Source organism: Lutjanus erythropterus, chromosome 8 (genome assembly GCF_056507025.1).
Source record: "Lutjanus erythropterus isolate fLutEry1 chromosome 8, fLutEry1.hap2, whole genome shotgun sequence".
NCBI classification, from domain to species: domain Eukaryota; kingdom Metazoa; phylum Chordata; class Actinopteri; order Lutjaniformes; family Lutjanidae; genus Lutjanus; species Lutjanus erythropterus.
In genome coordinates, this window is record NC_139324.1 from 31,245,661 (window position 1) to 31,273,195 (window position 27,535).

At 41.1% G+C, this 27,535-nt stretch overlaps 1 protein-coding gene across 2 annotated transcripts in view; it reads right to left on the bottom strand.

Moving 5' to 3' along the window:
* Positions 1 to 1,449: 1,449 nt before the first annotated feature.
* map3k13 (mitogen-activated protein kinase kinase kinase 13) overlaps positions 1,450 to 27,535 on the bottom strand; it is a 53,224-nt gene continuing 27,138 nt past the window's right edge. For both annotated transcript variants that reach the window (XM_084725291.1, XM_084725292.1), the window contains 13 exons: positions 14,740 to 15,449; positions 11,835 to 12,018; positions 11,501 to 11,692; positions 10,474 to 10,632; positions 10,181 to 10,339; positions 9,377 to 9,485; positions 8,092 to 8,201; positions 7,705 to 7,821; positions 6,991 to 7,134; positions 5,250 to 6,000; positions 5,074 to 5,144; positions 4,381 to 4,672; positions 1,450 to 3,076 (listed from right to left, as the gene is read on the bottom strand). In XM_084725291.1, coding sequence (XP_084581417.1) covers positions 2,975 to 3,076; positions 4,381 to 4,672; positions 5,074 to 5,144; positions 5,250 to 6,000; positions 6,991 to 7,134; positions 7,705 to 7,821; positions 8,092 to 8,201; positions 9,377 to 9,485; positions 10,181 to 10,339; positions 10,474 to 10,632; positions 11,501 to 11,692; positions 11,835 to 12,018; positions 14,740 to 15,382 — 3,033 coding nt within the window. In that variant the 5' untranslated portion in view covers positions 15,383 to 15,449 and the 3' untranslated portion in view covers positions 1,450 to 2,974. The remainder of the gene's footprint in view (positions 3,077 to 4,380; positions 4,673 to 5,073; positions 5,145 to 5,249; positions 6,001 to 6,990; positions 7,135 to 7,704; positions 7,822 to 8,091; positions 8,202 to 9,376; positions 9,486 to 10,180; positions 10,340 to 10,473; positions 10,633 to 11,500; positions 11,693 to 11,834; positions 12,019 to 14,739; positions 15,450 to 27,535) is intronic.

The window sequence follows — 27,535 nt, forward strand, 5'->3', positions numbered from 1 at the left end:
ACTGATGTAATACAGATTTTCTGATGGTTTTCAACCAGTGGCAGCAGCTCGACGCTCTGTCAGAGCTGTGCGAAACGTTAAAGAGAGGGGACAAAAAGGGGTTACATTACATTTACAGATGTTTATATATACACAGGAGTAACTAACACTGACATGAGGTTGTTGAAAACCAAGAGCAGCTTAAATTGCTCTGTGGCCTTTGTCTCTGGCTTTTATTCCTAACTTAGAAACTCAGCCGTCTGCATACACTTCAGCTGACATCTTGACATCATTATCGTTAAATTCAACCCTGGCTGGCTAAAGTCATTTAAGGTGGAGGACAAACACTCTTAACAGGGATAAAAATAAAGCTCTAACAGGTGCAGTATCCCCTTTCAAAGACGACTAGACAAAAAAAACGTAATATTGCTGGGATTCTTGGATTTCTTTTTACGCTCATGGGAAATGTCAGATAAAATATCTTAAGGAATCAAACCAGGACGTTTACATAACACAAGGAAAATAAGTCATTGTAACTGTCGCCATCTAGTGGCTGTTCATATATTGCTCCTGCTGTCAATCGGCAACATAAAACCTGAGCATCAATATCTGGAAAGGCAAGTTCACAAAAAAAAAAGAATGGGACAATTTAAAAATATAGCCTCTATAATAAGCAGTTTGACACTTGCTGCTCTCCTCTTGCCACCGTTCACTGTGTTGTGTCTAGCCAGCTAGACGCCCCGGATCCTGAGCAGACAACTTCATTCTCACCTGAGCGCCGACCTACATTATTGCTGTTTTAGTCACTACAGCACAGTAAAACATTGAGCATTTTTTTTGGACATTGCTTTTGAGACAGTATAAATTACCCTGCTAGAAAATGGTACATAGTAGATGCTGCACCGTATGATTTCAAGAAATGGGATACTGCACCTGGATTGCAACTAAAACGCTCTACATCTCTACATAACATTAATGTCCATTACAGCAATAATGGGTTGAACATCAAGGCTATCTGCAAGACCTTTTTTTAAAAAATATTCCTGCATGGTCCATAATATACTCAACAAAAATATAAACACAACACTTTTATTTTGCACTAATTTTTCATGAAAAAATAAGTAAAAAATCTGAGATTTTTTCTGTACACACAAAAGGTTTATTTCTCTCATGTTTTGTTCCCAAATTTGTTAAAATCTGTGGTAGTGCTGTGCCTTGAACTGGTCACAATAAAAGACTCTAAAATGTGCAATTTTATCTTTAAAGATACTTTTATTAGGCACTAAACTACAGCTACATGAGGGCAAAGTCATGACCAACCCTACTCTGCTTCTGATTGGCCGGTACTCATTGCCTTCGTTGTTTGGGTTGGTTAGGTTAAGGCATGACGAGTGATTGGCTAGGGTTAGGGTAAGAATATCAGGCCAAGCCAAATTTGTTTTAGATGAAAAATAATCCCATTAATTCAGAAAGTGAATGCAGTAAGCTTCTGTACCTACAATATGTGACATAGGCACAGCACAGTGCCTAATAAATGTCATTTTTAAGATAAAACTGACTAAATTTTAGAGTGGCCTTTTATTGTGACCAGTCCGTCACACACCTGTGCAATAATCATGGTGTTTAATCAACACCTCTTTATGTCACACATGTCAAGTGGATGGATTATCTTTGCAAAGGAGAAGTGCTCACTAGCACAGATGTAAACACATTTGAGAACAACCTTTGAGAGAAATAAACCTTTTGTGTGCACAGAAAAAAGTTTTAGATCTTTTACTTCAACATGAAAAATGGGAACGATAACAAATTGTTGCATTGACACTTTTGTTGAGTGGTATGTGCCACTCAAAGACGACTCCTACGTACAGTAGTATTGGTCCAGTCCAGTTTCTCGCAGTCGTCGAACAATCCTGAGATGAGACTTGAAACTGTAATGTCTAATGGAGAGGGAAGGGCTTCGTGTTCAAACATGCTCACACACACACACACTGATAACTCCTTCAGCAACTCCGGTCATGACATCTGATTGATGATGACAATGATGTTGGCGTGTCTTGGAGAAGGACGAGCTGGGTCACAGAGGAGGAAGAAGTTTCTTTTTTTTTTGTGTTGTTTGATCTTTTCCTTTGCTGTCAGCCGAGTCTTCATCTCCGTTGCTCTGCTAGCTTGTCCACTTCATGCAGTCTACTGGCAGCTTTTTGCATTTTTTTGCGAGCTGCACAGGCATGCTAGGACAGTTCAGTGAGGATCCTGGTGACTAGACACATGTGGTGGTTTTCTAAGGGAGGTGGAGGGGAGAGGAGTCCGGTTTGCGAGGCAGGTTGTTCATGCTGGTGTTCACACGGTTTTCATGAGCTCCCTGTTCCCCACATGCCATGTGGGGACGGGATGGAAGTAGGGGGAGGCGGGGTAACTGGGGCTCTGCACTGTAAACTCATGATAAAGCAGTCCTCCTTGTTGTTCGGGGTCTAAAACAGTAAGATGCTGAGAGCGACTGAAGCCAGATCAAATCTTAGTTTGTGTCAGTCATAAGAGCAGTGATGTAACTCCACACTGCTAGCTGTCAGCCTCTGATACAGCCCAACACATCCTCCGTCTCATCATCATCATTTGAATCTTCATCCACACTCCCCCCAACACACAGTTAGCCCATGCTCAGTTTCAAAATGTCAGGTTTTTTTTTTCAGAGGTCCTGAATTGTCCTTCAAAACTCAGACAAAAATAAATTATGAATGTTACACTATCTACTGTACATTATCATTCAAAAGGGAATCCCTGCCATGGGTTGCCTGGATGCTGTGCTAGAGATGAGGGAGACAGGTTTTTATGAAGGGAAGGGTAGGGAGCTGGAGGGGGTTCTGGGAGAGATTGCATGGGGCTTTGCTATAGGGAGCTTTGTTTACAATGTCGTCCTCTTATTGCTGTATTTTCTGCAGGGCAGAGTGGGACACAATGGCCTCCAGGCAAAAACAGAACCGAACCCCGGGGTCGGCTTTCACCACGAAGAAGGAGCCCCGACTTTGTTGTTTCTAATGGTGGCATCGGAGCACTCTGCTTCTGATGAATCACAGTCTGAGTCCCCGAACTGGAGCGGATTCTGAGAGAGAAATGAGAGAAACATCAGCTCACATCCAGTATGAGGGCAATTACGGTTTTATAATTTGATCATGGACTTCTGTAATGGAAAATAAAGTTATACATATTGAGCAGATTTGATATGTGCATGCGTCATTTGTTAATTGGATTTTAAAATACATATATATATACAGTATCTATGTGTATATTAGAACATATAATAAACCATCTATCTTCCTATTTTCAATGAATATCTTTCTTTTACTTGTGGTAGAGCATTTTTGTTCTGTATGATGTGTATATTGACATATTATTTGTGTTTATCTGTATCAAATATGCTAGCTGATCACACAAGTTAATACTGGGATAAAATGAATGGAAATCCATCCAACAGTTGTGACAAAACGACAGATGTCAACCTCATAGTGGCACTGGAAGAGAAGCACGGTATTACCAAAGTCAGGAGGATGTGTCTTCTAGGAACCATGAAAGTCTGAACCAACCATTTGCAATCCCTCCAGTAGTTGTTGAGCTACATTTGTTGGGACCAAAGTGGACAGTCTGACCAACAGGTCAACTGAAACTGCGATTCTTAGAGTTACCTTGTGTCTAGACCACAAATGTCATGTTCACACCACACGCCATGTTTATCTACATCAGTTTCCTCTTGTCTGTGCATTTCCAAGTGTCCAGCAGCAAATGAACAGCCAAACTTTTTCTACAGTGTGCAGTTTTCCTTTGATATGTGTGAACATTTCTAATCTATTTTTCCATCAACACAACGCCTAAGACTGTGGCAGAAGCATGGCAGTGTGTGTGTCTGTGTAGTGAGTGTGGCAGAGGAAAAGAAAGGCAGAAGCTACATTCAGAGTAGACGAGTGTCGGCGATCAGAGCAGAGGGAAATTTTAGCAATGAAGTTGTCTGGTGGCAGTAAATGTACAGTTTGTCCATGAATAAATAAAGTGGAAGAAGTTCAAGAAGACTGTAATTTAATCTCTAATTTTGTAACTGTGGCAACGCATGTTAATGTCATGCCAATAAAGCCTCCTGAAATTGAAAACTGATCAATAAAATAATTCAGTGCCTTTTATTGAGCATCCACCTCAATTCATTAAAAAAATTTACATTACTGTAAATAAATACTTCAAGTTGTGTTTACAATCATGAGTGGCGGTCACAAGAATGCAAAAAGCTAAAGCAGAAAGCTGCACAGGTGTTTGATTAGCGCAAGTGAAAAACGCTTCTGACTCGCTTGCATTTGAGACGGGGGTTACACCGCTAGCATGGCTAAAAATACATGATGGGACCACACCCACAGCACTGACCTCATAGCTGTGTTCGTCGGAGCACAGTTTTCCCAGCGAGATCTGGGTCTTCACCCTGCGGACGGCGCACTCCTTGTCAGAGAGGCCATCTGACTGGGTGGAGATGTCGATGGGGATGTCTGGTGTGTGCGACAGCAGCTCGTCCAGGTGCTCCTCCTGACTGGCACTCAGCCTCTCCAGGGGACCGCTGTGGGAGTGGTCGCTGGTGTTTCCCTCCTCGCCGTCAGACACCGACAGGTTCTCTGAGCTGAAGGTGGAGTAGGACTGGAAGCTGCTCATGCAGCGATGAGGTCTGTGAGGGAGCAGAGGAAGAATACCAAAGTTTCATCCACTAGTTTCCTTTCCAAGAGTTACTATAGGTTTGTATTTATATTTGTTTTAATTTCGTTTTTAAGTTTTGTTTTTAATTCAGTTTAGTTTCCAGAATGTGTTACTTGTTTAGTTCTTTTTAGTTTTTGATTTTTTTAAAAATATAATCACAAATTTTTGGCCATTTTGATTTACTATAGTAAATATATGACAGATTTCTCCTTTAACTAATTTGGGAGGTGTCAGTATTACAAGCTATTATGATTATTGTGGTTATGATATGATGAACAGTCTCTAGTTTTCTTTTGTTGCACCACATGATGAAACAGTGATACAACACAGTGAAAGTCAAGGTGACAAACTTGATGACCAAGTGTATTTTACCTCTGTCTCCTTGGAAACTCCACTTCACTATCAACCTCCCCCTCTTCCTCTTCAGATGACTCATCGCCACCCTGAAAGAGAAGTAGTTGCAGCAGTTAATCCATCGTCATTTGCAATTTCTCAGACACAAACACACACTTCAGCCTGACAGGTGTAGGGCTACCAGTGGTGCTCACCTTCCTGAGCGGTCTGAGAGTGCGAGGCAGTGCAGTGGGCAGGGTGTGACTGTGCTGGCAGGCCTCTTGTTCCTGTGGCTCCGCCTTCTTTGTGGCCTCTCCGTCTGAGGCTGGGTCTTTGCTGGGAGCCCCTAAAGAAGATGGCGTGCCTTCCTGGGTGTTGAGCAGTGAGTAGTGGGGCAGTTCCGGGTGGTTTGTTGCAGGAGGGGTCTCCTGACAATGTAGGCAGCCAGGGAAGGGGTGAGCCTGACAGCAGGGACACAAAGAACCGGCACCAGCACCTGGGACGGGGTTGGAGCCGGTGGATGAAGTCCGCTGTCGTGTGTCTGCGTCCACGGCGGTGGATATGAGGTCAGGGCTGGAGCCAGACACGCGGCGCTGCAGGTGGTCCGTCTGAGGGCTGCGGAGGGCAGCGGCGGGGCCGAAGTAGCGCAGGTTGTTGGCACAGTTGACGACAGCCTCCTCGCGGCCCTTCAAGGGAAGGAAGGGACCCTCGGTGGGTGGGTGGTGGTGGTGATGGTGGAACTGCTGCTCCTGAAGAGACTGGGTGTCTTCTAGAGGCCCAGCGACAGGCTTCAGCAGCCCGGGGAACTCGCTGTGGCTTCCTTTACTGTTAGCACGGCGGTGACGAGGCTTGCTTCTGTACCGCGCTTTGCCAGGAGGTGTGGAGACCTTCGGGCTGGCTGATAGTGGCGAGGGGGAGGGGAAAGGGTCCACGCTGGGGATCCCATCAGAACGAAGTAAGTCTGGCCTGTAAGAAAATGTATTTAGCAACATTAATGTCTTTAAACTAATGTCTTCTAATGACACTTTTAGCATTAACAGAGTAATCCTCTCACTTCACTGAGTCACTTATTTAATGGATAAATTAATGTAAATCACATCTAGATGAAAATAGCTGCTAGTGGATGTATAGCAGCTGAAACAGGGAATTATCATTTTTCTCATTTACAACAGACCTTTCTCACAGCCACCACTTCAAAATGATATATTTGGGTAAAAATAGGTGTTAACAATGATACTAATTAAATGCACAATGTACAAGTTCTGCCACTACAAGTTTCTGTCACATTAAAACAATAACAAGACATATTTTAATGACATTTGAAGTAATGTGTGGGACGATGAGAGTTGTTTGCTTCATTGTTTAACAACCGCCATAGCTGATGAGAATCTATCTAAGACAACTCAGGCAGAAATCATGTTAATGGACGAGGTAATATTAAAGTTCTATTCATGTTATGTTTAGTCACATGCGCTGACATCCCTCTTCTGTCTCTGACATATTCACTGTAACTCATGTTTTCCCAGAACTCTTACCTAAAATAATTTACAGATTAAAAATTACACATTTCTCTGATTTGAATAACTCAACAAAATATGAAACACAGGTCTCGTGTTTTGGGATATTTTAATGTAGAAATGTTGCATATTATCACTGTAAAAGGTGATATATGTAACACCCTAGTGTTCAAAAATCAGTACAGCTGATTTGGATCGAAGTGGAGCCATGATGGTAAAAATAGGTAAATAGTGATAGTAATAAGTGTGTTGTTTCCCCCCCCAAAGGTCAGGGTGCTGCTATTGTGCATGTTAGCTCACTGTAAAGGCTCTGCTACTCTAAATGGAATAAGACCTTAATTAGTATAATTGGCAACACCTGTGTTTACTCCACTATTTCATAACAATATGGCTGATTTGAACAAAGCTCATTACGTGATAAATCTGCTGAGCTTCTTACCGTTTAGTGGGGGGCATCCCAGGTTTGTGGGACATGCTTCCTTTCTTCTTGATGAGCTTTTCCACAGCGTTGGACCTGACGATGGGTCTGACCAGGTGGCGCTTGTAAGTGCCGGGATATTTCTTCTCCACCGCCTGCTCTCTCCTGCAGGGATGGCCGAATTGATTCAGAATTATATGACAGTAAGCAGCATTCACATTCAGTTCTATAGAGAGTCAGACTTTTATCCCTCCAAACTCTGATATGACTGATATGATTTTATAAGACAGAATTAGAGTGAATTGTACACTTCTATTTACACGTCTGTGAAATCTATTCAGGTTATCTTACAGAGATGTTTGACAACATAGGTAGCAATTATTTAGAAGAGGACAGAAATCCTCAAGGGTTAAAAAAAAATAGGTCAAAGAATTGGCAACAAATGAAGAGAGGAAAAACACTTTTTTATTTGAGTCATTCCCAACAAAAGACAAATAAATGCTGAAGAAACTTAGGCGGATGTGTGATGTGACTCAGAAAATGCTCTATTGTTCTAGTGAACACAAACTGATCCAAAACAGAGACTTTTTTTTACTTCTTCTGTTTTTCTGACCAGCTGTCTTGCCAGTCCATTGTAATTTCAAATATTTCATTACTGGAAATGCCTTCGAGAAGGAGGAAACCGTGTAAGGCCTGATAATGGAAGAAACTGTGATAAATACTTTATTTACATACTTCATCAGTTCCTTCTCTCGGACCTCAAGCTGCAGCATGATGGCACTGAGCTCCATGTACAGGTTGTTGGCCCTCTCCAGTTTCCTCTCATAGTGCTCCCGGATGTCCAAGGCATGCCTGAAAGTGCACAGAGGATGCAGACAAATGTTTACTTCCAGCAAATTCGGCTTCAATCTCAATCTTTATCATTCACATGAAATAATAAACCCATGCAAAACTAACTAAATTGCTGTTAAAATACATGATCATCTATCATGCAAAATCTTTCTGATGAATTTTTAGGGAATAACACATTTGTGTTGACTTGTTGCCGGCAGGCAGGGAGAATCCGTGCCGTCCACAGGCAACATGTTTACTAAATGAGGTCACATTTCCTTTCGTACACACCTGAGTTCATCCCGCCTGCGTCGAATCAGCTCTTCATCCAGCCTGTGGATGCAGGTGCCTTCACTTTTGATCTTCTCAAAATGTTTCTTCACCTCCTCCCTCCATTCTGACTGTAATATGGATGGACACAAAATGCTGACAATACACTCTTCACTATTTGGCTTGAGCTCTACACTCAGTGACTTTGTTTACATGAACAAAATATTCCAGTTTTTCCCCTTATTCTGAAAAAAGACAATATTCTATACTAAACGGTTTACATGACTACTAAAAAGAATATTCCATAAATATTCCTATTTAGATGCAGCCACACCTATAATCCGATTATGGGTGCTTCTTTTTGTAAGAATAGAGCTTTTTCAAAGTTTTCCAACATTAGCAGATTTGTTCAACCGTGCCAACACTGCCTCCCTCTTTCATTTGTTCTACTGCCTTCTTGAAAAATTTGGCATTGCGACATTTGCGCATATCCAGAAACCTGTTGATATCGCAGTCTTTCATAATGTTTAAAAGTAGGTCTGTGTCTCCTTCCGAGCAGAAATGTGACCTTTTCTTTTCTGCAGCATCTCTACCCCAGGCTTACAAACTGTTGGATAGTTTGTTTGCTCACAATTCACAGAGCTGACTGTAAACAGGCGAGAGGACATAGTTTGCAAACTGCAGTAAAAACCCCAACTGAGACACATATTCTGAATGCACTGCACGTATCCAAACAATGCTCCTTAAACCTGAATATCAGCATATCTTACATATCTCAATCACAAAAAGAATATGCTGTATTCTCATACTCTGAATAATAGTGGAAAATTAGTGTGCATGTAAACATAGTCATTGTAAGTGTTTATCAAATTTATTGTAAAGCTACTACAGGGAGCTTGCATATTTTTTGACTTTGGAGGCCCCTGTGGACAAAAGCAGTAGTTTTTTCATTGTAATAAACTGCCCAATATAAAGGCAAAAATAAAATCTTCAAATTAAAAATCTTGTTCTACATCCTTTTAACCTAGTAACATGCTTGTAACTGTAACCTTGCCAGACAAATGGTAAACGCAGGCTTGTTTCATCTGATTTCAAGGAGAATCTGACCTGGTTGCAGGCATTACGAACAGCTCTACAGAAACAGCCAGTCTTCTCACGAATGGTCTTGTTAACTCATGTAGGTAGAGGCATCAGTAATAAATTCAGACCGTTTCATAACCAGTAAAAACCTCCTACTAGTAGCTTTAAGAAAAGACATGTATAGTGACTCATAAAAATTGAAGGTTATTGCAGTTAAAGTGCCAACCTGAGACTTGAAGTAGGTCTCCTGAGGAGCTCCTAAGACATCAGCAGAGGCGATGTCGAGGTGTAGGAGGATCTGACGAAATGAAGGCCTGTTCCTGGGCTTACCTTGCCTGGATCAGCAAAAAAAACAAAAAAAACAAAGGGAGGACATGATTAAATATGTTAAATGATTTTAAAAATCAGACTTTTGGTCGACCATGTGAGGTGCATCATTAGCATTTACCTTTAATTATAAGCAAAGACCTTTTTAACCACAGTATCTTAGCAGACTTATGGATCCCACTTTACAATAAGACTACCAGTATATATGATCGATACAGACTCACTATTTGCCAAGATCCAGTTACTACTTATTATTAGTTAATCTTACTAATGACCTACTGACATTTATTTGTAACTGGCAAATGGAAGCCTTATTTTAAAGTCTAAAATGTGCTGAAAATGTCAAGGCAAATAATACTGTCAAAGCCCTAATGTATGAATGAATCTGGTAATTTGGTATGTTAGTTTGATATGGCAAATGAAACCTTTTGACTATTAAGAAGTGCTGATGGTGGTATAAATGCTGGTGCTATAAAGTCTGTTAAGCAATGAGATCTGAGACTTTACAGCACAGATAATGTGGGCTCACTATTTAGCAAGCAGCAGGTCACTGTTGCCCTTTTTATCTAATGTGTTGTAATGATCTATGAAATGTTTCCTACCTAATTAATAATCTAATCATAAACCATTTATAAGGGTGGTCTTATTGTAAAGTGATACAGACTTATGCTGCTACTAAACATAATATGTGATCCACACTCACCATGTTTGTTTCATGAGGATTTTGAAGCCATCCGGACAGGTGGAGGGGACAGGAAGGTGGAGACTGTTGCTGCCAACACCCCAAATAATCGCTGAGGAGTCCACGTCTTTGTAGGGAATCTCTCCAGTCAGAAGCTCCCATAAAACAACTCCAAATGACCTGCAACACACAAGTAAACAGAGTCAGGTCAGGTCTCTGGCATACATGTGTAATAGTGCATCAAATTCAAACTTGAACTGTGCATAACCTGCACTACTCCACTTCTTAAGTTAATATATTATTTCAGTACTCACCAGATGTCTACTTTCTCAGACACGGGCTCATTTCTTATCACCTCTGGTGCCATCCAGGCCACCGTGCCGGCAAATGACATCTTTGTACTTTTGTCACTGAGTTCTTTGGATGTTCCAAAGTCAGAGATTTTCACAGTGTCGTTGTGAGTGACCAAAACACTAAAACACACACAAACAGAAGACACATTAACTTTGCAGCAAGGTCAGACTATTAGATTGAGACAACTGTACAGTAATCCTAGAGGTATTCTAAAAGATATTTACTTTCATATCAATGCTGAGCAGTGTCACACTGACATTTATCCAGGTCAGATGACCTATATTAAACTATTCAGACAACGTCAAGCTTTTAATGCGACATTCTGCAGGTTTCAAAGATGTATGGCTTCCTTTTGTAGCATTTCAATCCAAGTCTAAACGACTCAGCTGTTAGAGAAGCACATTTCTGCATCTGAATCACCCCATTAGCCGAATGAGGCTGACCTTTCCAGCACATTCAGCCTGCTATCGTTCTGCTGACTAATACACTGTTTGGCACTGCTGCAGCATGATGATATTGATTAGAGAAACAGGGCTACAGTGTGCAGAGGATGAGACAGGATGAGCATGATAAGACAGGACACTGTGTCTTACTTACGTCCATATTAAGGCGACTTGCTTTTATCAATTCTGAGAATGGCATTTGAGTTAATGTCAAACTATTCAGAGCTGAAAGGATGAATTGTTGTTGCTGCTGCTGCTGTAGGCCAAGAAGTCTTTCACAAAGCTGCTGAGCTGTTTTACTAAGATTTACAGATCAGCTGCTGCACATCAGCGACAAAACAAGAAAACATGTAGATCAGGAGGAAATACCAACTTTGCTGTTTTATATACTAAAGCATTTTAATTAAACTCAGCAAAATTGTAAATTAGGCTCCTGGTCAATGTTTTCAGGTTAAATAAAGAAGAACATACAATGACGAGAGGTTTCCAAGTCTACAAAAATGATCTTCTCATCTTACAATACCACGAGAAGAGGAAAACTCACTTAGGAGACTTGAGATCTCTGTGGATGATCTTGTGCAGGTGTAGGTAGTTCATGCCGCTGGCGATGCCTGAGGACCAGTCCACCAGCATCCTGGGGGTCACTTTCCTCCCTGCCCTCAACACCTCATACAGCTGGCCCTGCGCACAGTACTCCATGATGATGCAGTAACAAGGTGCCTGGGTGCACACGCCCCTAAGAGAGACAAAACACAGGAAACACATTTATAGATTCGATCCTGAATATGATGAGCTCAACACCTGCTAACCACACACATCTGGACACCATCTGAAAACAACATGAGGAAACATGCAAGGGCCAGTGGTTGTGCGCTTACTTGAAACTGATGATATTTGGATGTTTGAGTTTTCGCAGGTGTTTAATGTCCGTCTCCTTCTGCTCGCGCACCTTCTTGATGGCCACCTCTTCAGAGCGGAACTTGCCCAAGAAGACGGCTCCTTGTGCACCGCTGCCGAGCCACTGCAACTCCGAAATCTCTTCAAAGGGAACCTCCCACATGTCTGGAAACAAGTAAATTATATTTTGTCAAAATAAAAGCTATATATTGGGACTTTTTGAAGTGCATATGATTGTGTAGTTTTGATCTGTAGCATTGTTTTTGTTGTTTGTATCTATACTTTTTTGTGCTGTCACATTTGATCTTTAAAAAACAGAAATTTTGGTGAATACACTTGTTCACATTCTTGCAGAGAATTTGATGAGTAAGTTGACACCACCCTCTTGTCTGCATGGAAATATGAAGCTACAGCAAGCAGCTAGTTAGCTTAGCTTAGCACAAAGAGTGGAAACAGGGAGTAAACAAGTCACTGGAGCACAGAGCTAAAAGGGGCAGGACCATGAAGGGTCAATCGCTTTCTGGAGTCTCCGTTGTTTTCCTGGCAATGTCACTGCTATGACAGAATTCCAGGATGTGAAAATGAAACATAAAAACGTTGAACTATTCCTTTAAAAGTGAAACTATCTCCCTGAAAGCACAGTCACAACAATTTCAAAATACGTGTCATGTAGTTTTTACCCTAGAACTATGCTCATCAGAAGGTAGTGTCTCAGAGGTACAGCACGAAAAACACACAAAACATGGTCAAAACTGAGCAAATATCATATTTGTCAAAGCCATGCAGAGCAAAAATAAACCTAAAGCCCTGCGCACGGATGCTATAAACGTCTTAGAAACGGTTCAAACAGTGAGTCATGCTGTTCCATCCTCGTTACGTGGTTTGGAAAGCACTGAGTGGAGAGACTATGCTGCTGCTACATTTGGACATTAGCTGACCAACCACAAAGCCCAGCCCAGTTCTGTCTGACCTCGACTCGTATCCTGCAGCCTGTGTGTCCAGCCTGTTCAGGCAGCCCTGCAGCAAGGTGAGTCTACCTTTACCATGACCTCAATTCAAACTGACAGCTGTACACAGCTTCGCCCACAACAATGATATGGTGAAGCTCGGGGAGGCTGTTCAATTACGGTTTCAGGCTACATCAGGAGAAGCTGGAAGAGAATCTTAACTTTGTTTCTCAGAATCCTTAAAGAGGACACCTGGATTAAACACAAAGCATTTAGTTTTTTTAACAGCTGTATTTCCAATACATAGTAGGGCTTGACTCATCTTTCCTCACTTTTGGTACTTCTAATGAATTTTTCCACTGCAGATAGTATTCCCTCAACGTAGGCGGAGCTTACAGCCATAGCAACGCAACATCAGCAGTTGGGAAACAACAGACATGGTTGCTTTGGTCTTAAGGGGGCTGCAGCCTTTATTCACTGACAAACTGTAACCTACAGGGACCAGTATTACCACGTGACCTCTAGTAATTTGTAATAATTGCGAACATCTCTCTGATCTTAATCTCGTGCCAATCTGCCATGTTTATAAAGTAAAAATTTCACTGCAAAGTATCTACCATATAATGCCAAACAACAACGGTCACTGTCTTAGCAACTTTTTGCACTTCCCAGAAATTTTTGCACAATCTTGCTCTGTCTGTACCCATTCAGGCCCAGCACGTGATGCTGACCCGGAGAACACAGCGGGTCCAAACAACTAACATAGTTGCAGACTAAATGCACTTCATGTGCACTATGTAGTGTCTTCTTTTTTGTACTTATTTGTATATATTTTCTAAGAACAAAACCACATTTCTTCTGCTTATATACATTTTTTGTTTTTTTTTCACACTTCCTTTTGCAATGTAAATGTCTGTTTGCCTTGTCAATAAAGCTCTTTTGAAGAGAAATGAACTGAAGCTTTCTTTTTTTTTAATCTGTTCTCTGTTGTCAGATAACTGAAGTGCAAAATTTGATCACTGCTTACAATATGCTGGACAGCAGTCAAGAGCTGGGCTATAAATCAGCTATATTAATGTTCAAAATGAGTGATGATGGCAGAGATGGTCAACTACAAATGTGTATTTATGTTTGCAACGCATGCAGAAAGTGGGCAAAACAACTCTAAACTATGTCAGGGGTCTTCAGTGTTTTTCAGTCCATAACTCCCATATCAGCAGCAGTTGTAGCATGGATATTGTTAGCAGAGTTAGCCTCACGCTCTGCACTTAGTCCAGCGGTTTCTGAGGTGGAGTATGTCAGAGTCTTTAGCTCTTGAAGTTACAAAACAATCCAATGTGGCTCCTTACAGTGTCAGTACACTTGGAATAATAACACAGTTAACTGGCCAATATGTTTCAATAACAAACAGCTAACTAGTTGCCTGTTATGGACAGGGATGCAGTGATTTCTTAAAAAATAGGTTAGCTCACATGATTGCATGAAGATTCATGGGTAGCTTTTTGGCAGTGTTATGTGAAAGCTTGTGGGTTTTTTGTGACAAATACACTGCTTTATCCTTGCTAATAATATGTTGGATTAATGTCATTGTGTACTTTTATATATATTTAAAGTAAAAAAAAAAAAAACTTTCAAAAAGTTGCAATACCTCTGAGGCATCCCTAGAGGTCTCTGACTCCCTGTTGAAGATCCTTGAACTGTTCTATTTATGTGGCTGGTGAAGAACAGAAGCTCCAATTCTGACAAAATGTCAAATAAATGTCAAATAAATTTGAGTAAAATACAGATTTTGCTCATCCTGTGCGAGTGCGTCGCAGGAAACACAGACTTGGGGATGGGGTCTGCAGTGTTCTCACATCAAGTTGAGTCGAGCCATACGATGCAGTGGAAAAACGACTAAACTGATACCATGCAGAAAGAAAAAAAAAACTGAACCAACCTTGCTGTTGTAGCTTGTATTCTGTTGAGTACGTCTTCCCTATGATGTTCCAGACGGGTCGAAGGCAGCCAAACAGACCCTCCAAGAAGCCGCCTGACCCCGGCCCGGCTCTGTGGAAGTGCAGCTTGATGTCATCAGGGTGATGGGGGTGGCCCTGTCTTCCCTCCCCACTGTGTTCAACGGGACAGTCCCCTTCTCCCATCTGCTCCTCCATCCCACTGCCACACCCGCCGTGCTCACAGGAGGCCGGGGATACGGCTTCCTCCTGGTCCTGCTCCTGGAGCTGGAGCACGCTGTTGTCAAAGTGCCCGCCCTCGCTCCGTGTCGAGTCCACGCTCAAGGCCGTGTTCGGGGGACTTACACCCCCCAACATCGAGTCCTCGTCCTGGCCGGGGGTCTGCAGCGTCTGCAGGGGCACGGGCAGGTGAGTGGGCGGAGCCAGGTCAGTGATAATCTGAGGAGGTAAAGTGGATGGAGGGGCCTGAGGAGGCTGAGGTTGGGAGTTGGGCGAGTTTGATTTCTTCATGGCGTCCCCAACCACGGTGAGTTTGAGCTCCTCCTTCAGCTTGCCCACCAGCAGACTGGGGCAGGAAGTCCACGAGAGCACCTCGGGGGAGCTACCCATGGTGTCGTGCATGTGCATGGGCTGCCCAGTGATGAAGAGTTGGGCGCGTCCTAACACACTGTTTCGTCTGAATGCTGAAAATCACCTGCAGAATGGAGAGACAGAACAAAAGAGAAAGACAGGTTAGCTACAAATATAACATACATGCAAAATGAAATAGGGCTCCAAATAACCATTAATTTCATTATCATCATTATCATCATCGATTTGTTGTTACACAAAGGGGTACATCCTCAAACAGAAGAAGAACAATAAAAAAAAATCCATCAGTTTAAGAGAGAAAAAGGAAAATGCAAAAAATAAAACAAACAAACCAGAAATAATCTAAAGTAAAAAGCTTTCTATTTAATCAAAATGTCTTTGTTGCTTCAAAGACTGCAAAAGAACAAACACAGGTAAATATTCATATACATGCAAATATTTCTGTACATACACAGCACCACTGAAAAGTTTGGACACATGTCCTCTTCAAATGTTTTTTTGATGTCTTCAGGATTAATCTACAGTGTAGAACAAAAATAAAAATAGAGGTCTTTGCAAACTTTTGACTGGTACTATATATACAAATATACCTATCCATATGTATTCATTCATATTCATGTTTTCATAGACAGATACAAACATAAAATCACATCTACATGTAAACACATATGCCTTGTCCATACACACATACACTCCCATACTTATTTGTTCATTGTACAGAGAAAAGTAAATAATTGCTTCTTTTGTCCAACCAAAACTCAAAGACTCTTCATTTACTATCATATAAACAAAGAAAAGCAGCAAATCCTCACATTTAAGAAGGTGGAACCAGCAAATGTTTGATACTTCTGCTTGAAAAATGACTGAAATGATTAACTGGTTATCAAAATATTTGGCAAATAATTTTCTTTTGATCGACAAATTGTTGCAGCTCTATGACGAAATGCAGATTAAAATAAAAAGCGGAGTTAAATCCATTTGGATGATTGTAGACACCTCTGATACAACATAAATATGATTATATTTGCTGCCATAGGGCCCCTAAAGGAGTACATTACTTCCATGAAGAGAAAAGCAATCCCTTCATTTCCTCTCATAGTTCTGGGATTGACGGAGCTTACATTAATGATGATTATTTTTAACTGTGGAGTGCAAATAAACACTGCAGGGTGGAAGAGGACAGAAATAACTGATAGGCTTTAAATCAGTGCATAAGAGAGTTACTGAATGGAAGACATTGCAGAATAGATACACATAATGCAATTCTGGGAAATTTCTGGGAAACAGTTGGACTAAACAGATAACACGAACACACACAGCTGAGGCTTTACCATGTTCCCTGTGAGGCAGTAACAGTATAGTAGGGATTAAAAGTCTTGCTGTGTATTAGGACTGCTGAGAGCGAAACATCTGGCACAAGCAGCCCATTCTCACTGCTTAACCAGCAGGGCCGGCGTCAGCGATAGCCACCACAGGCCCGCCGCCAGGCAGCCGCACAGCAAACTTACTGCTTTCCTTCAGTCGCTGAATCACCAGGAGAAAATCTGATTCTGTACCATCTTAATCTGGCTATTAGCGTTACACAAGACACTCCTGAACCTGGGTCAAGGAGGAGACACAACTTTTCCAAAGGTCTAAACACAGAGCAACATGTTGTCACCATGAGTAGGTGAAATCCTCTATCACAATATATGCAATTATTCTATATCACAATACTGATATATTGTGATGCAGACATTTTCTGTAGAAGTTAACTGTCTGTTTGGTGAAACCAGCAAATTATAAACCTGAAAAATAAAGACTAACAATTACTTTCATTATCAATTAATCAATCGATCATTTTCTAGATTAAGCAATTCCTTGTTTTGTCTATAAAATACCAGAAAATACAAATGATGAAAAACGATAACTGTTTTGGACCCACAACCCAAAGATATTCAGTTTACTGGCGTAGAGGAGTAAAGAAACCAGAAAATACTGACAAGAGCTGAAATCAGAGAATTTGGTCATTTGTAGTTAAAAAATACTCAATATAATTAAACAATTATCAATGTAGTCTGCAATTAATTTAATAGGTGACAAGTAATTGATTAATCAGTCGATTATTTTCTCAATTAATAGTCTATAAAATGTCAGAAAACTGTGAAAAATGACAATCAGTGTTTCCCAAAGCGCAGGTTGACATCTTCAAATGTTTTGTTGATTTTTCTTAAAAAATTACTCAAACAGATTAATTGATAATCAACATATTTGGCGATTAATTGCTGCAGCTCTGGAGGTGACTGTGTGGGGTTTATTGGTGTGTAATGCTGTCTGACACAGCATATTTTTCAACACCACCACTGGGAGTTGCCACAGTCAGAAATGTCCAAATCCTACACACGGGGGCTGTAATTTGTTGCAACTGTAACATACACTGTGTTTTCAGACAAACAGATGGCCATTTATCCAGCCTGACTGTGCTTGTTTACCAGTCTTGGCACAGAGCAAAGTGAATCAATTGCTTAGTAAATGACACTTGATTTTATTCCCCCCTTTTAAACCCATGAGGACAAGGCCTTAGAAATCCAAGCAAGTTTGAGGGGGCAGCAGAAAATAGAGAGTGAGGGACACAGACAGACAGAGGGAGATAGTGAGTGAGAGGCTGTACAGTGTGTACAGTCAGGAACAGAAGATCAAAGTCCAGGAGGGAGGAGGCAGAGCGGTGAGCTGGCTCTGTGTTACGTGGAAGTGTTCTGAAGGGAAGAGGGCAGCCATGAAGTCCAGTCAAAACACACGTAGTTAATGTTGCCCTCTGCGGGGGAACGCTGGCATGAATGTACAGCTCTTCCTCTCAGCGCAGGTCAAAGTACAATAAAGCTTTGATCACTCTGATAGAGATAAGCTTGCTGCTGAAATGTTGCACAAATCTTCCAGACCCCAACATGTGTGTGCTGTACTTTTATCATAGGGAATTTTGCTTGTTTGGATACTTGAAAATCAAAGAAAAAATAAGAAGTAGAAAGAGAAAGAGGTTGAAAGGTTGTCAGTGTACTACCTAAATAGATGTCGGTCTGTACGCCCCCAGTTTGGAGAAGCAGAGAGGAGTACAATCACAGAACCTAAGCTATAAACTGCTGTGGATGAGGTTGACAACAAAAAGTATTTTAGCCACTTAAATAAAGGTAAATAACGATCAAATAAAATAAAAATCAATATCAGTTTAAGTGTATGCTATATATAAAATATTTTCACTGCTTTACTTTGCCGTGAGACAGCTTTTTCTGACAGGGAGCAAGCATTATATAAGCCAAATATTGCGTTCCATAGGCAAAAATCAGCCATTTTACTTCACAGAACATTGAAGTTGCTGGTCTAGTAGAAAGAAAATAGTTCCATAAGATTCTACTCCAGAAAGAAAGTAGTTCCATAAAATTCTACTGCAGAAATAAAGTAGTTCAAGGTGCTTCTACTAAAGAAAGAAAGTAGTTTCTACATGAAACTACTTGCAACAAGGTCTGTTTATTACGTCATGATTTTAAGAAACTCAGGAAAAACTCTGTCTTCAAAGTCCTGTTGAGTCAGTAAATGATGAGACGAGTGAAGCTCACTGGGGAAGAACAAAGTCCGGTGTTCACTGTGTCTTTCAGCAAAACACCAACAATCCCAAGTCGTTCCTGGGATCAGACTGAAGAGAAACAGTCATCTCACCTCTCCATATACTGCTGGGAGACTCTGGACTCTTGTCACATCGTCCATATGTAATTATGTCTGCTTCCCTTAGGTCTGAGCATAGAGCATAGATGACAGTGGACCTATATTAGACTGCATTTGGATGTATCAGCAGCTCTGTGCATTATCATGATGTCAACTGGCCTTGACTACAGCCAAGGGAGCACATGGCATGTGGCTGAACAGACCCACCGAAGGCCTCTGTCAGGACATTCTAGGTGGTTAGAGAAGGTCTCATACACACACAGAAAGGCGGCCGACACCTCCACAAAAATAATATACAACACAAAATTGTATATTTTTGATTTGGGGCTGAACCGTCCCTTTAAGTGGCTAAAACACCTTTTGTTACTGACCCCATCCACAGCAAGACATTGTAAGCACTTAATATAACCACATATAACTCATGTAACTACATCATATAACCTGAATTATCTCTTTAAAAGTTCTCCTCAGGATTCAAAGTGGAGATGCTCACAGTTACATGGTCCTAGTCCGTTTGCCCACACATGAGCCACTTACACATTTGTGCAAATGCATGTACTGTATCTGTGTGTATCTACTGGGGGTAACCTGAGCGCTGTGAGAGTGTAGTGGCTGCCAGGAGCTCATCTATAATGCAGGCCTGTCTCTAAGCAGGTTGCTGAGAGTGCAGGGGAAGGAGAGAATGCTCTCTCAGGTATCCAATAAATCCGTCCCTTCCACAGCCGAGACAATCGAGCTGTTCGAGTAGAGGCCCGTGCTGTAATTCCACCCCATGGACGATTCTCAGAGCTGGGCTTCTGACGTGGGCCGCCATGGGTGGATGTGGTCGGCCGGGCAGAGGCACGCACATGAAGACACAAGCCTGCATGCACAGAAACCCCTGTAAACCCAACTTAAAGCAGAGGTGGCCAGTAGAAGCACAAATACTTGTGTAAAAACATTTCTACAGGCTGTCTTTTACATCAGTTTTGTCTCATTATGACTGTCATGCATGATATGTACTGAATACACCAAGGAATAATCTTTTCTGTGTTACTATCGCTTTCATTCAGGTTTAAATTGGTCCTGAGGGTTGGGAAGGGCAGGACACACTCATGCAAAATAATAATAACAATCAATAATTTCCCTCATGCATTTAAGCTAAAGTAACAAGCCTGTTTTGAAAATGTAATGCGTAAAAGTTGCCAGTAAAATATACACTCAAGTAAAGTAAAGATACATGAAAACTTGATCTAAGTACACTAACAAAGTATTTGTACATCATTACTTCCCACCTCTGGCTAAAAGTGCACAATTATCTTGCCTAAATATTGACTACAGAGCAAAATCTGACAGAAAATCTGATGCCTTTCAACGTTTCACCAACTTGTACTCTGTCTGCCAATTCTTCTTACAGGCTGAATCAGGACTGAGTCTATGCATCCATGTATATCTGACACCACGAACAGGAAACAGACCTCTCGCTCTTTCCCATTAATCTCTAATGGAAGATCTCTATGGGCATAGAATCCCATGAATAATGTCTGCACCTCATCAAGAAGAGCCCAGGGTTTCATTTACAGTCATTTATCAACGGGACTTTCCGAAAGTGACCGTGACTGGGCAGAAGGACACGCTGACCGTCCCTCTGATATTAAACGGGTAGTTTGGATTACTTTAAGTTAGGCTGCATGGAGACACTTATCAGTAGTCAGTGTATTACCTGCAGTAGATGGTGGTCAGCACCCCCGTTTGGAGAAGCAGAGGGGAGAACCAACATGGAAGCTAAGCATTGAACTGCTGTGGAACAAAATGTATTTCAACCACTTGAAAAAATCCACCTAAAAAAATAATCAATATCTGTTTAAGTGTGCACCGTACTTGCAATACTTTCACCGCTTTACAGCCTTTTCCGACAGAAAACTGCCGTTATATAAGCCAGATGCCACCGTCTCCAAACCAACCAAACTCCATGGGCGAAATCAGTAATTTAACCTTGCAGAACAGGGGAGTCTACCGCTGCCTCGATCTGTTAGGTTGCTGGTGATATTTTGTGACTTCTAGAGATCTTAATTATTAATCATCAATAGCATAATCACTGTTAAGAATTTAACCAATTAAAAATGTATTCATCAGTAATTAATCAACAGTCTAGAAATGGTAGTCATAGTGCCTCATTTGACATTCTTTTGTTGTTTGTTGTTGTATTGTTGAATAAGGAAACTTAAACTTAAAATTAGGGCTGAACGGTCCTGAAGAAATATCTTATTGCCATTGTTTTGACTGATATTGCAGTTGCAATATGATTTGCAATATTAAAAGAGAATTATAATTTTTGCACATTTTTTCTCATTTTCATTGAAAAAACACATTAAAACAATTGCAGTGTAATAATTTTTTTCAGGGAACAGGACCAAACAAAGATGTTTTCTGAAGTTCACAATATTTAATTTAGAAAAGGTATTTAAACACACGTTGCCTAAAATCTTTTGTTGCTGACCCTGCCATCTACTGTAGGTAATACCCTGACTATTGACAAGTACCTCATACAATCCCACTTCAAATAATCCAAACTCTCTAAATGAATGTGGTTACATGTTTGCACTGAGCAGAAACTGCTGCAGAGAAGAAAACAATGCAGATGCAAGAGAAAGAGAGAGGGGGAGGGCAAGTGAGAGAGAGCTAGAGAAATTATCAGGGCTGATCCTTTAATCCCTCTACAGGCCTCTAGAAACAAGCCTGTACAAACACAGACCTTATTCAGCCCTCCCCCTTCATATATGCTCTACACGCTTTCTTTCATTTCTCGTCCCTCTAAAGACGATCTAATGTCAATAATCAACAGCACAATGCACCATGGGAGGTTCATCTTAAATACACGAACATGCAAACTGGAAGAGAAAGACCTCACTGGTATAGTTACTGTATCACATTTTATATCTGTGTGTGTGTGTGTGTGTGTGTGTGTGTGTGTACATGGCAGCTGGTAGTGCAGGGGGGGGGGTCAGGTTCAGAGAACACACTTGCTCACACACACACACACACGTACACATATACACACACACACACACACATGTACACATTTACACACACACACATGCCCGGGGCGTGTCTGGCAGGATCCAATAATCCCACTACTCCCAGCAATCCACTGGGGACGGGAGTTATTCTGTGCCACTCAGCAAATGCTACGAAGGTTGTTTAGATTGTGTTTCAGCGTGTTGCAGCCTCACAAAGGCAGCTGGAGATTTCAGCACATCGGTGTTAATTCTGACAGCAATTTTTGATTTAGTTATAGTCAGCCTTTTGACTAAAATGACATTTAATTTCAGCATTTTAGTCATCTGAATCGTTTTAGTTTCAGTCATGTAAACATTGTGAGATTTTAGTCCACTAAATTTACAGTAGATGTAGTCGACTAACTACACGTTTGACATCATGTATGGTATGAGAGAAGATAAATCACTTAAATAAATCTCTAATAAAACACTATAATCATCTTTGAGACAAGACTGGCATTGGTAGTAATACCTAATAATTTTCACATATATTTAATTTATTCATTATTTTTTTGTTTTTGCTTGTGTATTTTTTGTATTGTTGTGTGTGTTTATGCCACATATTCATCTTTTGTTAGATACATGTTACTGTTAGTGTTTTGTTTTTGTGCTATTGGGAAAAGTCTGGGAAAGGTGGTGGGGTGAGATGGAAAGAAAACCAATAAAGAGTGTGAAAATCTAATGCATAAGTCATCCATCTGACATCGCTTCAACTGTGCATTCTTCTTTATGTCACATATTTGTTTCAGTTTGCAGAGAGTGGAATTTATCATTATCAATCTTTTTTAATTTATTATATAAGATTTATGATCTTCATCTTCATTTGTGGACAAAAGTGTGAACAGATTTCATTGTACTTTTGTCATCATATTTGTTTTTTATTTAATTATCATCTTGGATTTGTCAGTGTTGACGAAAACGGACGATCAGATTGTGAGAAGACTGGCTGTTTTTATATTCTTTTACATTCTATAAGTTATTTTTAATGCCTGCCACTGGGTCAAAATCAGAAGAAATGAGGCAGTGTTTACATTTTCCCAGTCAAAGTTATAACGTGTAGCTGGTTAAAAGAAGAGGGGTGGGGGGGGGGTTTATATAATTTTTGATTTTGTGGTTATTAAGATGAAAACATTACCGCTTTTATCCCAAGAGCCCTCCAAAATAAAAAAAAATATGAAAGTTCTTTGTAGTAGCCTTAACACTGCACTCAGTATTAATGCAGCCACAGACAGCGCTTAAACACACACATACAGGAGGTGCTCATTGCATTCATGCTCACACTCAGGCAGCAGCATCAGGAGCAGCAGCAGCAGCAGCGTCATCTGTGTCTCTATCACTCTGCTCCTCATTAAGGGAAGCCCTGCTGGGCCCCACAGGGGGAACCTCCCTTTAGGTGACAGCTGCGCCACCAACAAAGAACCAATTTAGCCCCTATCCCACCTCGTCATTCACGCGTTACCATGTCAACACAGCATCCATCCTGACCTTCTGCTACCAGTCACACTCGCTCTCATCCAACACTCAGGTTTGGAGAGGGCCAAAAAGCCTGGGGGTTGCTTTGTATCCACTAAGCCTGTCACATGGGGAAGGCAGAGTGGTGGTCTTCACTATCTGTACTGCCTGTGATGAACACCAGAGTTCATGTTATAGCTCATTAAGTTGCTGCTGCAGGCCATTTATGTGCCCTAGGCGTATATCTGTAATATCAACTGTGGTTTGGTTAGCACCTATTCAAATTTTAATACTTTATTAGGGCTTAGAATATAATGATGGAAGTATATGGCAGCCATTTCCATGCACAGCAATTTTAGGGTTGCTAGCATTATTACACAGATTTGGTTTGACCACTCAAGAACTGCTAAAAATGATTCCTCTAAAATAACATATTAAGACACCAAGATCTAGAGGAATCCCACAGAAATATTGATGTTCTGACTTGGTATCAAACATTTTTGAGAGTTGGAGGTTTCTGTAAGAATTGCATTTTTGCAAATGGATGGTGAGCACTTCTGTTCGGGGGATTGCTCAGAGACCTCTTTCTTGTCAGTATACCTAGGAAACCCATCCATCCTCTGAACGCTGCAGGTCTCTAGCTTGTGGTTGTGAAGTTTCATGAGGCTGTGATTATCCTAGAGGTCATTATAGGTCATTTTATACAGTGATGTCAAGTTTCAAAAAATGGCCTCACTATAATTAAATGGCAACTATGGCCACTGACATCATCACACATGAATACAAGTGGGCTCACTGAATCCACAAGAGTCTCAGCTCTTCAGTCATAGCCGATTTATGATATTACAATGCTATTTAGGGACCCTAGTATGCAGACATATTCACATAGAATAGGTGGAAATAACACAAAAAACTGTATGGGGTTAGCATAAAAAAGGCATGTCTGTAAAGGGGAGACTCTTGGGTATACATAGAACCCATTTTCATTCAGATATCTTGAGGTGAGAGGTCAAGGTGACCCTTAGAAAATAGCCTTGCCAGTTTTTAACCACGCTAAAATTTAGCCAAGCTTTGGGGCGTTATTGAGCCCCCTTTCTGACAAGCATGCATGACAAGGTTGAAACATTATCTTCCCTCTACATCTTCTAAAAGAAGAAATGTCGGCTAAGGATGAGGGAAACCACACTGATTTTAATAATGCAGTAGTTAGAGATGTGAGAGTGTTTTGGTGACCCCCTTCCACACTTTGTACCCTACCAGAGTGCGTGATGCGCGTGTACTTTACCTCAAAAGAAGAGCCACCAGATACCACACCTGTCCAGCAAATTCATTAAAAAAAAATCTGACTTTCACATTTATACAGTCCAATATCACACAGCCCAGTTTGTCTCAGGGGGCTTTATAATTTGTACAGTGTGCAGCATCCCGGCCTTTTTAACAGGGAAAAAAATGGAAGAAACAATGGACAGATGTGCAATAGATACAGAGACATATGACCGCAGCACGGTGAGCCAGGGTCAAACCTTTATGGTCCAGATCACCCAATCCTTGAAAGCTCTTTGCTGGAAGGAAAAGATAAATACCTGCTCCAGACTGTTTCTATCCCTCCTGACCAAAAGATGGATGGTGAGAGCAGAACTCGTCTCCACTGAGCACCTCAAGTATCCAATAAAAGGAAAACTATAAAAACAAAACAGTCTGGATGTCTCTTATCAGTGGCTCAGAAGTCTCTGAACTACACATGTGACTGTGTTATTCTGGGTCACAGTTGAACAGCTGAACTCTGGTATCTGTACTTGTTTCCCAAGTCGGTGCAAACTCTGGACTTTCATGGTCAGTGTTCATTGGTGAGTAAACAAAGTTACGAAACAGAAATCTAGAAACGTGCGCCTCATTTCTGGTCATTGAGGCAGACAGAATCATAACATTTAGCACTATGAACACCAAATGCAGAGACCTCAGAAATATGACTCTGCCAACAGAGCCGCCCAAGTCCTGATTTGATTGTCGGGATGTGGGCCGATGTCTAAATCAGCTTTCCCTCACTACCATGGCCGTGAGTCCTGCCAGAGGGGATTGGACAGCCTGCTGTAGGTGGGTGAAAGTAATAATCTGCTGGTGTGGGCCGGGCACAGCGGTGGTGGAGGGGGAGAATAAACAAATTCTGGCACAGTGTTCAGGCATCTGCCATCACATGGCTGACATTTCCCTATAATCCCTCTTTCTTCATATTCTGATTCCCTCTGGTGACTCACCTGGGCTGACTTTAATACCTGAAGGGGAAAGCAGGCCACAGGACAATAATCCTTGCCTGGTTTACCTGTTTGCCTGCGCGGGGTTTGACTGGTGTTGCTAGCCAAATAGGAACAAGGTCAAAGCTGCTCCTGCTGAAGCTACAGGGAAAGTGCCAGGTGGTATCATCTGGAATATGCCTGGTTTGTTGTGAAGGCTGGATTTCTCAGTGGGAAGAAGGGCAGGACGGTCAGGGGGATGAATAGATGAGAGCAGCCCATCCACGTAGTTTTACCCTTGCATTATGCCCCTGCCTCTTTTGGGGTGGAAGCAGCCCCTCTAATTTGACTGGCGGTAAAAATCTTCAGAGGTCTTTGCAAATTTAATCACATAAAATAAGACAAACACTATTACTACCACTATTGAAAAGCCAATATTTCCTGATTTAGCTGCTTTATGATAAAAGCTTAATTCAATTACAAGAGAACACAGGACTTTAATTGTGACAAATTTATAGGAAGTCAAGTGTTTATTTGCTGTTTTAGTGCCACTTGACTCGAGCTAAGCTCATCTTCAGTTAAAAGACACCTTCAACCAGGAAGCCCTGCTGTAATGCAGATGCAAATCCCTGCTGAGCTGGGCTGACATGCCGACTCTGTGTGTATGGAAAATGGGTATCAGTCTGCCTCCATCAAAGTGGATGAACCTGACAATACTGATTCTCCATGTAATGTTTTTCTGCCATTAACACACTTTATTGTGCTGTTTTAGTAATCTGTCCTTACTGAAAATTAATTATCTGTGGTGAAGTGGAACTGCTGTCTCTATTTTAATGGCTGTTTGTGCCTAATATGCAATCTTTTACTATGAGATGGGAGAAACAGAAAACAGATCAGCTCCCTTTTCTATGTTACTTATTACTGTTTACAGTGTTCATTACTAGAAGGTAGATCAGCTCAATTTATGTGAATTATTAACGTTAAAATAGTTTCTGCTCCTGTTGGTCATTCAAATGGGCAGACTGTTAAACTAAACTCCATTTTTATGAAAGGTGTTCTATGAAAGGATCATATTTTTTCACAGTAACAACTTAAGTTAAACCATCATGAAGACTCTTTTCTGATTCGCTTTATAGACACAATCGTCACATCATTTACTCAGTGACTAACCAAGCCACAAATCTCTTCTTTTACTGTCCTTCACTCTTTGGGGAAGTAAAGAAAATAGTACACTGTGTTTTTTTTTTACTTGTTTGATGTGCAAAATGTCACATAGCAGCTTTTAGACATGGTGCCACTATTTTTTTCTAATTTGATCCCACACTTTCACAGCGCTTGTGGTTCACGGAGCAATATGTAGCAACTGTGCATGCAAAAGAGTATCACAGTCCAAATAGAGAGTGGGAGCTCAGCTAAGTTAAATAAGTGGAATCCCTATTTAATATACCATCTATGATTGAGGTGAGGTTGTTTTCGCCACCCCATCCTCCTCAGACTCGAGGCATACAGACTGCAGGAATACTGCAGGAGCGCAAGACAAACGCAACACTGTAATTGGACAATAAAAAGTGACAAGAAGCCCTACACTGCAAGTTGATCAGATGATAATAACAGTCAACTGTCTGTCAATGTACACTTAAGCCCATTATCCTGAAACAAACGCACACTGCTCTGAAAATGCACACTCTGGAAGTGGAGTTCAGTGACCGTCTGCCAGACTCCTTTAACAAATCACTCAGTTTAAGCGTGTTATATATCATCTCCTTTTACAA